The sequence below is a fragment of the Pomacea canaliculata genome, linkage group LG6 (assembly GCF_003073045.1).
Source record: "Pomacea canaliculata isolate SZHN2017 linkage group LG6, ASM307304v1, whole genome shotgun sequence".
Taxonomy (NCBI): domain Eukaryota; kingdom Metazoa; phylum Mollusca; class Gastropoda; order Architaenioglossa; family Ampullariidae; genus Pomacea; species Pomacea canaliculata.
Window position 1 is genome coordinate 3,006,367 of NC_037595.1, and position 11,981 is coordinate 3,018,347.

Consider the following 11,981-nt stretch of genomic DNA (forward strand, 5'->3'; position numbering starts at 1 on the left):
ACAGTTTGGTAGAGCTAGAACATTCTGAGAGCTTTCTTTCTTTCCTGTAATGCTGAAGAAAATGCATTCTATAGGAAACGTTATTAGTATAACTTCTGTAATTATCTGTATTTCGTGTTTTTCATGGTGATAAAGACCCATTGGCAACTGCTTTGTATAAAAAGGGATAATCCTATCTTCATTTTCTACTTAATGTCTTTTGCTGGTGCCAAAACCAGATTGAAGAATGTGTATTTTCTTATTTACTTCAAAATCCTTGACACTAATCAATATATTTTCAATGTAAAAGACTCAAAAATGAATCCAGCATTAGATGAAGTTTTGTATTTATTTTTTTCTTGTAAATATTGATCATTTTATATTAGTTCATGTAAGCAAGCATGTATTATGTGCCTGACCTAACACATTATTGCCACTATGTTTGTGCAGCTTAGTAATGTTTATTGATATAAGATTTGAGACAAGATTTGATATAATTAGCAATGCACTCATTTAGTGCAAGTCATCTTGCACCAGGGGATGCATGCTTTGCCAGCTTGCACACGTCTATACAAACAAGCATGTGTAGAAGATGTTAACTGTTGCAAAGTCTGTCACAGAAGTATTTTCAACCAGAAGAAGAAATTGAACCCTAAAATTTAAGCCTTTAAAATTGAAAATATCCTTCTGTTGTTTTTATTTAGTTTTAAATTTGAATGCTTGTAGTTATTTTTTTGATGTTGCTAATACTAATAATTGTTAACTGTTGCTAAAGTTTAACCTTGAGTTGATAATGGCATCCTTCAGTATTTGGTTTCAGTCGCTCACTGTGTGTTTCAGATTTTATTTGAGTTCACCGACCAGGAGCAGAACTCCCAGGTACACCAGCAGCACCTTGATGGCTAGCATTGCCTAAATTACACACTTTGCTATTTTGTCACTAGGCAGTTGCTTAACAAACCAGATTTTCTTGACATTTGATGTCGTTCAGGGGCTAGTAAAATCACTACTTACAGCAGTCTCAAAGCACTTTAGTTGCATTTCACCATCTCATTTGCTGATGCAGGCACAATTGATAATTACTCATTTCTTACTTGGCAAAGACTAAATAGTCATCAACGTTTTTGTACACATAGGATTATACTTATGTCACAAAATTTTGCTTTAAAAGTAGTTATACTTTTTTAAGCTTATAGGGTTGTGTTTAAATTAACATCTTTTTGTAATCAAAGTATTTTGTAAAAACATAATTCAGATGTTTAGGTCAGTCTTGGAGGAGTGGGCAAACATGTTCGGTCACAAAATTCACAAAATGCTAAAATGTACCCTTGGTGTAAGCTGACATATCTGGTGCTCGTGCAGTACAACTGCCTCTTGATGTGCAGTTAGCTGATGGATTTTCATTCTACCTGAATTGGCACGGTGGCACCTTATAATATAAACACTAACTCTTAGCAACTCTTTGTTCTATCTCATTTCTTGGGATCTTCTGAATGACAGCCTATTCAACTGATAGAAATCATCTGTCAATTGATGTTTTTTCCTGCCTAGTCTTCTACCTCTCTGTATTGTTCCCTGAAGGATTATTTTTGCAAATCTGGATATTTTTTAGATGTGCCTACACAACTTCAGTTTCCATCTTTTATTGTAGTCTAGAGGTCTTCTTATGGTCCTATTATAAGCTTGATTCCATTTTGTCCTTCCTCACTGGTGATCTAGTCTTTGTAAGAGATACAAATGATATCAGCATCTTGGCTTCTGTTCTGTTTATAGGTCTATTGTCAGGGTCCTCCATTAGGCTGGTGATGGTGTACTTTCTCTCTGTTGTCCACAGTGCTGGCTGCTACGTCCCATCAGTTAACTTCACTACCACCACAACACCTTGAAAAAAGGGATTTTTTTTAACCCTTTGGCTGAGACTGACCATCTGTCAGCTTAAAACATCAAGACGTGTTTTTTGCCTTTTTTATCTCCACTGACATCCACAGTCTTCTAATCATGGAAATAGTTGGGTGTTTTAATGATAACATGTGATTTAATCAATTTGGTGGCATAATGAAGGTTCATATTGAATGCCTTTTACTAATAATATATCTTTTAGCTTTCTTGAAAAATTTGTGCATGGTAATGCTAAACCATATATCTCATTCTGTGTATGTGATAAGGGGTGAGGGGCGAGAGGTTTGGGTGTTTTTATATTTATCAGCATGATTGTTATTCAAATATTCAGAACAAACAAAAGTACTTTTGCCTTTATGTGCCAGCATGAGTGTAGCAAACAGGAGTGCATACACCTGAATTTTTTTTTTAATTATCGCCTTTTTTGTGTCTGAGTGTATATAACACAAAATTTCCATTTTTGTAGAACCTGATCAGAGCGTGCCCAGGCAACAGCTGTGTCTGTCTCACTCCCCTCATGCATTTCCTTCTGTTTCTCACCATTCCTGCACTTCCTACATTGGCCAGGCAGTCTCAGATTTTATTTTCCTGTGTTTACTGTGTTTACCATAAACTCTGTTTTCAGGGTGCAGGAAACTGACAGTTTTTCTTTATTGTGACAGTGTGGAGTCGATCCTTTCTGCAGAATCTAGCCCAGTAGCAACATCCCTTTTGTCACCCGATGTTGATGGCCACGAGAGTCACCTGTCCAAGGAGAGTGGCTTCTACTTGTTACGAAAGGACTCAGAACGACGAAGCACTTTGGTTCATATACTGGGTCAGGACATGGAAAAGGTACTAGTATTAATGAAGCAGTAAGGGTATAATGTGTCTTATTAACCCTGCTCCAAATTTAGAGGTCATTTTGATGCGCGTGATAATGTTTTTTTCCGGAAACAGAGAGGATCTTCCAGGCCCAGGTGGGGGGCAAATTTGCAGCCCTGGCTACTATAGACTGCGACATAGACACCCTTGCTGGAAGTATCAAAGAGGTGCTACTCTCTACTGCAGACGAAGTGCTGGGGAAGCAGAGGAAGCGCAAACAACCCTGGGTGACAGACGACATCCTTGATCTTTGCGACGAAAGGAGAGCCTTGAAGAAAGGGAGAGGTCGAGACCCGACGTCAGCAGACAAGTACAGACTTGTCAACCAGCAGATCAGAACAAGGATGAAGGAGGCAAAAGAAGATTGGATCGAAGACCAGTGTTGCAGCGTGGAAATAGGCATGGCTAGCGGAGACAGCAAGAAGGCATATGAAATACTGAAGGCCCTCACCAAGACTCAGCAGCGACCAGCCACAGTCATCGAAGACAGCGCCGGACAGCTCCTTACGGAAAACGCTGCTGTACTACGTCGTTGGACTGAATATTGCCAAGACTTGTACAACTACAAGATCGAGCCAGACACCAGCATTCTCCAGCATCACCAGACTGGGACAAGAGAGGCTGAAGACCTGCCAGTCCTCACTGATGAGGTGAGAGAAGCTATGCACAGTCTGAAGGGAGGAAAGTCACCTGGTGTGGACAACGTACCTGCTGAGCTGCTGAAGCATGGAGGAGATGCAACAACCAAGGCCTTCACCACACTGTGTCAAAAGATATGGGAAGAAAGAAATGGCCAAAAGAATGGGCTCAGTCTATCATCATCCCACTCCCTAAGAAAGGGAACCTGCGGCAGTGCCAGAACTACAGAACCATCAGTCTGATAAGTCACCCAAGCAAAGTAATGCTCAGAATCATCCTCAACCGCTTAAAACCTATTGCAGAGGAACTGCTGGCAGAAGAACAGGCTGGCTTCAGGGCTGGAAGAAGCACGGTAGAACAGATCTTTAACTGCCGTGTTATGATAGAAAAACACCTGGAGCATCAACGTCAACTATACCATAACTTCATCGACTTCAAAAAAAGCTTTTGATCGTGTCTGGCACGATGGACTCTGGCAGGTCATGAGATCATTCAACATAGAGGAGGGACTGATCCAGATGGTAGCAGCACTCTACAAGAACGCCTCCAGCGCGGTACTACTCAACAACCACCTAGGCGAGTTCTTCGCGATGACGATCGGGGTCCGTCAAGGGTGCCTACTCTCCCATCCTTTTTAACATCTTCCTTGAAAAAATCATGCAGGACACCCTCCACAACCACCTTACCTCAATCTCCATTGGTGGCAGACCCCTGTGCAACCTCCGCTTTGCAGATGACATTGACCTCATGGCAGGCAGTAACAACGAACTTCAGGATTTGACGGACAGACTCTCCAGGCGAGCGGGGCCTATGGCATGGAAATAAGCTCAGAAAAAAGCAAAGTAATGATTATTTCACCACCGACAGCAGCAGCAACATCGTCATGAACGGCCAGAAACTGGAGGAGGTCAACAGCTTCAAGTACTTGGGTGCCACCCTGACTAGAGATGGTTGCTGTACAGCAGAGATCCGTATCAGGATTGGTATGGCAACATCCGCAATGTCCAGGCTGGATAGGATCTGGCGAAGCAACTCAATCAGCTTCAGTACCAAAGCACAGGCTGTACAAGTCCCTCGTAGTGTCAATCCTACTCTACGGCTGCGAGACTTGGACGCTGCTTGCCGCAACGGAAAAGAAGCTCCAGGCCTTTGAGAACAAGTGCTTGAGAAAGCTGCTCCGCATCTCGTACCGCGAACACAAGACCAACGCATACGTACGGAGCACCGTAACCTCCCTCGTGGGCCCACATGAGCCCCTTCTGGCAACAGTGAAGCGGCGCAAGCTCGCCTGGTTCGGTCACGTCACCCGCCACAACACCCTGTCCAAGACGATCCTACAAGGAACCCTCGAAGGGAGCCGTCGTCGTGGTCGTCCGAGGAAAAGCTGGGTCACCAACATTAAAGAATGGACCGAACGCGAGATGCCAGACCTGCTCTCATCTGCTCAAGACAGGACCGGGTGGAAAATTCTGTCTGTTGCTGCTGCCGGACGGTCCCCCCTACGCCCGGACCGGGCATGGGACTGACCTGACCTGACCTGATAATGTTTCAATGTCTCCATATTGAGCTGCCATTTACAGTTGTTAATATTCTGATCCAGAGGCTACCAGAGATGTGATTATCCAGACCTGTAGATACATTTTGAGTCATAAAAAGATCTAGTGAATAGAATGGGAGCAATTGGATATATGAGCACTATGCACATGTGTTTAGGCTTGCATGTGTGACATGGTTGGTTGAAGTTGAGTTGATTTCATTGAAGTTCTCTCCAGTAACATGTCTACAAAAGCTGATGAAACCACAGAGTAACTGAAGGTGTGATTTCTGTTTGTTGTAAATGTCTGAAGATCTGTCAAGTCTGGCTGGAGCTTCTACATCGAGATGCCACCATCTCTCACCCTAAGCTTACAACTGTGAGTTGTCTCACCTGAGATTTATCTTGGTCACACTTTGGAGTAAAGGGTCTGCCTTGAAAAGAAAAGTTTTCAATCTCTAAAATCTTTCGGTCGTGTGAATGAAATGGTTTTTCTTACATAGTCACTAACCATGGAAAATTACGACACACTGAGTAGTTTGTTCCCATTGTAATTATATGCTTTTTAAAGACCAATCTGAATGTTTTGTGTTTTTTCCAGATATCAGTAGATATAGGCAATGTAAAACTAACCTGTAAAATTCCGCCTCCAAAACCCATCCATTAATTAATTATCCACTATGATTCCCGTTGGTACAGCATTCACAACATGGCCTGCAGTCAACACCAATCATAGAGAGAAAATGAGCCGTAGTTTGTCTTCTTTGGACACTGACAGTCTGTATTTCTCGTGGTTCTGAAAGACTGCAGACTTTCAATGTCTGAATAACCCGAACTGTCGCTCAGTTTGGTGTTGACTGCAGGCAATGTTATCAATGGTGCACCAATGTGACGTAGTACACTGTTAGTGGTGCTCATTGATCCCAGGTGCGAATCGCATACTTTGCTAGCGAATAATTAATTAACAGATGGTTTTTGGAAGTTGAAACTTACAGGTTAGGTTTATATTGCCTATATCTACCAATACGTGCAAAAAACACCAACCATTCGTTGGTCTTTAGTGAAATCTAAAAGGAAAAAAAAGACGTTTGTTAAACTGTCTGGGAAGTGGGATGTATCTGTGCATGTGTGTGGATATCTATGTTTAAGAGCTATTTTTTCTAATTTAAAAAAAAATTTTTTTTTTTGGCATGTTGACATTGTGCAGGAGCATCTTAAGTATCTGCTTTCTGGAATAAAGGGTTACATACTTAACACCTGCCAAGATTCACTGAGAGAAGCCTTGGGTAAGGTGTTCAGTTTCTTAATATTCTTCGAAGTGCAAACTTACACTTTAAAAATTGCTTATTTATGTAATGAGGCTCAAGGTCTTCGTAGTGATCCTTGGTAACCTCATTCGCTTCTGCTTTCAATCCCTTTCATGGATGGGATAGGCAGATCATCAGATAGTACTGTTAAAAAGAATGAATGAAAATGAAATTGCTTATATAAAACTGCATTAAAAAGAATCATTTATGTCTTCCCTTCTCGCTATTTGAAATTATTTTTATCTTTTTTACACATCATGTTGCTTGAACTTATTAATGCTCCTGCTGTAATACACCTTCTGTTGTTGCGGCATTATTATCCAAGCAGATGCTAGTTTATGTTCAAATAAATGCCTCAGATTAACTTTCATTGTTACACACATTCACCAAATTTTTTTTTTCATTAAGTGAATGGTCTCATTTTCCCATCCATTGCCATTGCCATTTAATTCAGAATGCCAAATGATAGTTTTGTTTAGTCCTTGCTACTCCCTGGGGAGTGTAGGGCCACATGTCAATGTATACAGTGAACAAAACCTTTAGCTACAAACTTGCTTCATTGTCAAAATTAACAATAGGGATGAGTTTATTCTTTTTTAAAAAAAAAAGAGGTACAGTTCATGCAGAAGCAAGATGACCCAAAAAGTCATGGGTGGTGAAGAGTGGGTAAACTAGCAATAGGATCATCATCCTTACACTTCAGTGTTGTTCTGTTTGATAAAATGTTATTTTCTGTTTATGTCATCAGGTCAGCTTCGTGAAGATTTGCAGTTTGATGCATCAGCTCTTATGGAAATCATGCTGGCTCTTTACCATGCCCAGGAGGCTGTAAGTTGTTTGGGTATTTGTGTTGTACCATAGCTGCTCTATCTCATTCCCTGCCCCCCCACCCCCAACTTTTTTTTCAGATATCAACATCTTATAAATCTTTCTTCATATTTGATTCTGCATTGCACTTTGTGGTTCCCAGGTGAGCTTCATTCTGAAGACCCACAACATCAAGCCACACTGGATGTTTGCACTTGACAATCTTGTGCGGGGAGCAGTTCAGATGGCTATCACCATCTTGTCTCCAGGTGTGCTTTGTGTTAGTGATATCTTGATTAAAACAAGAGGAATCAATTTTAGTGAGAAATGTTAACTTGACATTTTTGTTAATTTTTCAGACTATGCAATTATCAACCAATCTCAGTGAACCAAATTTTCTTTTGACGTATAGTGTAAAAAGACTAAATTAGCAGCTTCTGTTTTTAGATAATTTTAATTTTACCTTTCAATACATTTTGTCACTTTTTTGTGTTTTTTCTTTTGTTAAAGACCTTGGGGCAAATTTGGCAGGCAATCAAAATGCTGAAGATGAAGTTGTCACATCAGGAGTGTCATCTGCAAACTCTGCTGGCAAGCCTTTGGTTTACAAGAAGATGGCATTACAGGAACTGTACAAGGACTATGACAGACTTCATGAGGAGTCTTTGAGGTACACAAGTGACAGTCCACTGTAAAGTTTGAGTACCACAGAGTGAAAAAAAAAGGTTTAGCAGCTATGACTTCATCTAGACACTGACCATCTCACCATTGCAATTGTTACTATGCATTTGATGGTGATGGAGGTGGTGATATCTTTTTTAAAAAAGTGCAGATGACTGCTTGAAAGGTAAACTTTCAGGCCATCACATGCATAGACTTTTCAGACTAAATGTACCGAAGCCTTTGCCTGCTATCACTGAGCAAACATGTTTCTTGAATTTTTATATTTTATAAAATAAAATATTTTCATGGCTGAGTCAGTTTTCTTTTTTTTTTTCTTTTTCCCCTCCCAGAATGATGCAGGAACTGATTGATGTCCAGAAGGCTCACCAGCAGCTTCTGAGTCTTGTGCTCCAAGAGAAGAAAATATCGCTGTCACAGTTACAGTAAGTTCAGGAGAGTTTGCTGCAGGTGTTTTGCATGGTCAGTCACAATTAGTACTTGGGGACATTCAGGACTGCATCCACAACTGGGACAAACGGAAATCTTTGATATCTGGCCATATGCCATTATTATGGGAATAAGTTGAGAAACCAGCAAATTAGCTATGGAGTGGACAATATTAAAAAATAATGCCTCAAATAACTGCATAAGGTGTGGGGTGGTATTAGAAATGGTCCACTGGCGAAATGTATATGCAAAGGTGTAGATTTAACTCGCAATGCTTAAAGGCACAAAAGAATTGCACAATGTACAGGTTTTCTTTAAAAAAAAAGTCATCTCAGTCATAGTAAATGTTGGATCTCAAAGAATTTTAGTGTTTTTATTTCTGTTATCTAACTTTAATAAGACTTTAAATATACATTCATGAAATAATTCTTTTCAGAGTAATTCGTGCTCAGGGTGTTGGAGCTATTCAGGAAGAAAGAAAAGGTGGGTTTATTCAAAACATGAATGAGTTAGTTTAGTCCTTGTTACTCCTCGAGAAGCATAGGGCTGCAAAACAAGAATGAGTGGATGCAATGTGTAAAACAAATCTAATAAAAGCATTTCTTTATTTAATAAACATTTTCTACTTCTTTTGAAGTAAAACAGTTATGTACTGTTATGTAATCCCCCCCCCCCCCAGTGGAGCATTTATTTACTGTAAAATATAACAATCACAATAAATTAAATATGTTGGGGTGGGTCCTTTAATCATTGCTTGCTATTCCTGTATTCTTGTATGCTTTAAAATTATGTAGTCTTCATCCTAATGTAGGTGGTAGCATAGTATGTGTTTGTATTTTTCAGTTTTTGAAAACAGTAAAAGCTTTTATTCATATTGAGACACATTTGATGTATAGTTACAGAGCCAGAAACAGTCGTTTCTCACAGTCAGCCAGCGTTGGTGGCTTGGATGCGTGAACACAGTTTCGATCAGGAGGCCATCAACAAGGTCCCTAGTTTTCATTTCTAGCAATCTAAACTGGGAGTTGTTGTTAAGAATACAGTCTCTTTGAAAGAATGGGAAAGAATATCACAAAAACATAACATGAATAACAACTTGTGTACACAACACATGCAAAGCTCAAAGTAACCTGAGATCATGAGAAATACCAGTCAGAACACGATGTTTAGCTACTAGTGGTAGTTAGCTATTACCATCTTGTTTTAGAGAAAACCACATATTTTTGATGGAGGTTTTTTTGTTTTTGCTTTCTGAAGCATTTGGAACTATTTGTCAGTCTTTTTTTGCTGTGGCACAACTCTCATAAAAATCAAGTGTTTTTCTATTCATATCCATGCTGTTGGCTTGCTCTCTTACAGCTAGTTTAAGTTAATGCTGTTAAGCTATTAGAATTAAAATATAGTCAAAGACATTTCTGAGATAATACTAAAAGAAAAATTGGAAGAAAATGTTTGCTGTGGAACTATTTCCTTCTATCAGAAAAAACTTTGAAGAGTGCCTATTACCTGTTTTGTTTTGGATGCATGCAAGCATTTGTGTGTTTGAGTTATCTGTCTAAAAAAATTTTTAATGATTGTGAGGTTTTGTGATTAATGATTTTGCAAGTGATACGGGGGAAATTATGTATTTGCATGGGCTAAAATATTGCAGTTGGTATGATCAAGTTTGATTAGTTAAAGCACTGACATGTACTGTTGCAGATAGGGATTATTAATTGCCATTGTAGAATCTTGTATTTTGAAATACTATTTTTGGACAGGTATGTGATGAGGAATACACACTACAAGATTTGCTGGAACTTGTCACCTGGGATGATTTACGAGGAATGAACCTCAGGTTGGAAGTGATGATTTTCTTGGACCCATTTCCAATGATTGTTTTTGGTGTAGCACTTCTTGTTGCCTCATGTTCACCTTTATTTTTTTTTCCTTGGATATGTTGGTATATCATTTTGTTTTCAGTGCCTGCTTAAGTTCACTTACAGCTAAATTCACTGCTTTGTCTGTCCTCTTTATTTTCCAGAGGTGGAGTCCGTTGTCGGCTGTGGAGAGCCATCCTGGAGCACAGAACACGAAAGCGAGAAGAAGGCTGATCACTTTTAGAGTTAGGATTTTTTGGGAGGGGTTGATAGAGACATCTGTGAATGGAATCCATTGTGAACAATCACTGTTTTCCTCTCTAATGAACATGTGTATGTGCTTGCTGTTCATTGCCAGTATTAGCTCAGGGGAATGGAACTCCCGTTCATTCTATTCATCCAGCTACCATCAGCATTTAGCTGGTTTTCCTTCACTTATGTTCTCATGTGCTTGAGTTCTTTTCAGTCTAATCATGGTCTTTCATTTTGTTCTAAATTTGTACCCACATGTAATTCGTTCTTTCTTTGTTGCATGCACACTTTAATATCAAGGGGTCTTTCCTGATACTTGTTGCTGTGGGCCTGTGCATGTGAGGCTGGGATATGTCTGTGTGGGATGTCTGAGAGTGCAAGAGAAAGGGCATGCTGTAGAAGGTAGATGAATGAGCAAAGTGCAATCTCCAGCTGATATAAACAATTTGCAGAAGAGTTTAAAATATTATAACAGCTCTAAAGATATACAGAGAAAAATAAATTGTAAATTCTTTAAAAGAAACTGGCATTCATAGCAGAGTGTCAGCTGTGAATACTCAAGTTCCTAATATAAAAATAAGCACCTGCCAGTTTTGCACATGTATAATTTACAGTATATAGTTACATGCAAAAATATTGAAAGTGTATATGTTCATATTTGCACCTTTGCAAATGGAGAGTAGAAACAAGCAATACAGATATTACTCTAACGCCTGTTATACAGGACAGTGGGTATGACTTGCAACCTCCTGCAAGTATAGTCTGTCACAGTTGCCCTAGGAGCAGAGTTAGTGCAAAATAAGATTAATTAACTGTATTGTGAGCTTTGCATCTTTGTTACAATCCATTTGTTTAAGTGCCTGCCAGCTTATTGAATTCCCTCTCTGCTTTGTTAGATCATTTGTGCTGAAAGAAATATGAGCATAATTGTCTCAACAAGTACAATTCACTTTAAAGTGCCTGTGTATCATGTATACAGATAATGTTGAATAAACTTATAAAATTGCTCTTAGTTTTTGATTATTATGATTGCAATATTTACTGTAGGTTGCAACAGATATTTTTGAAGGAATGGAGGGGTATCCTACACAATAGGGGTAATATAAACAAAGTATTGAAAATAGTTTTTCTTTTTTTTTTTTCTTTTTTTTTGAAGCTTGGGGTGTAGTTAGAATGATACAGGCATAAGCAAAATCTGGGTTCATTACTTCATGCAGTCTTTGTATTTGTAGCATCTTTCCTCTTCATATGAGAATGGGAGCAGCTAAAGTGCTGGCATAATCTCTGCAATTTGTTATTTCCCCTTTCAGCTGTTCAGAAATACTAGTTCTAAAGGTATAAAGAAAAATCGTCATACTGCAGATCATTTGAAAATTCATTATAAACATAAGCAAGACATTAGGGCAAATCTGTTAATAAAGGTGTGTACAGCGGTAGGATGATCCAAAGACTTTTTTAATAATAGGTCTTTGACATAAGTATTTTGGGGGATTTTCTTTTACATTAAATCTGTGTGCATATGCATGTATAGGGATGGATGGGTGCTTGAAAGATGTGTCAATTATCCACTTCATAAAGCACATATACTGCATCAACTTATACACGCAAGTGAACAAACTTAATTCTGTCTCTTGTTGGAAATCTTGCTTTTTCTTTTTTAGTCTGTTTATTGTGCCTCAACCATTATAATGAGACATTGTTGACCACTTCAGTTAAAAGTAGTCATTTTGG

The 11,981-nt window shown here is 39.0% G+C and overlaps 1 protein-coding gene across 27 annotated transcripts in view; it reads left to right on the forward strand.

Moving 5' to 3' along the window:
• Window positions 1-11,257, forward strand: part of LOC112565746 (mitogen-activated protein kinase kinase kinase 15-like) — a 43,756-nt gene extending 32,499 nt beyond the window's left edge. For 25 of the 27 annotated variants that reach the window (XM_025241443.1, XM_025241453.1, XM_025241445.1 and 22 more), the window contains 12 exons: window positions 820-858; window positions 2,541-2,712; window positions 5,229-5,294; window positions 6,123-6,201; window positions 6,971-7,050; window positions 7,193-7,298; window positions 7,540-7,699; window positions 8,043-8,135; window positions 8,576-8,622; window positions 9,036-9,127; window positions 9,900-9,976; window positions 10,163-11,257. In XM_025241443.1, the coding sequence (XP_025097228.1) occupies window positions 820-858; window positions 2,541-2,712; window positions 5,229-5,294; window positions 6,123-6,201; window positions 6,971-7,050; window positions 7,193-7,298; window positions 7,540-7,699; window positions 8,043-8,135; window positions 8,576-8,622; window positions 9,036-9,127; window positions 9,900-9,976; window positions 10,163-10,232 (1,081 nt within the window). In that variant the 3' untranslated portion in view covers window positions 10,233-11,257. The remainder of the gene's footprint in view (window positions 1-819; window positions 859-2,540; window positions 2,713-5,228; window positions 5,295-6,122; window positions 6,202-6,970; window positions 7,051-7,192; window positions 7,299-7,539; window positions 7,700-8,042; window positions 8,136-8,575; window positions 8,623-9,035; window positions 9,128-9,899; window positions 9,977-10,162) is intronic. The other 2 variants (XM_025241450.1, XM_025241472.1) reach the window with 1 other exon arrangement.
• Window positions 11,258-11,981: the final 724 nt, after the last annotated feature.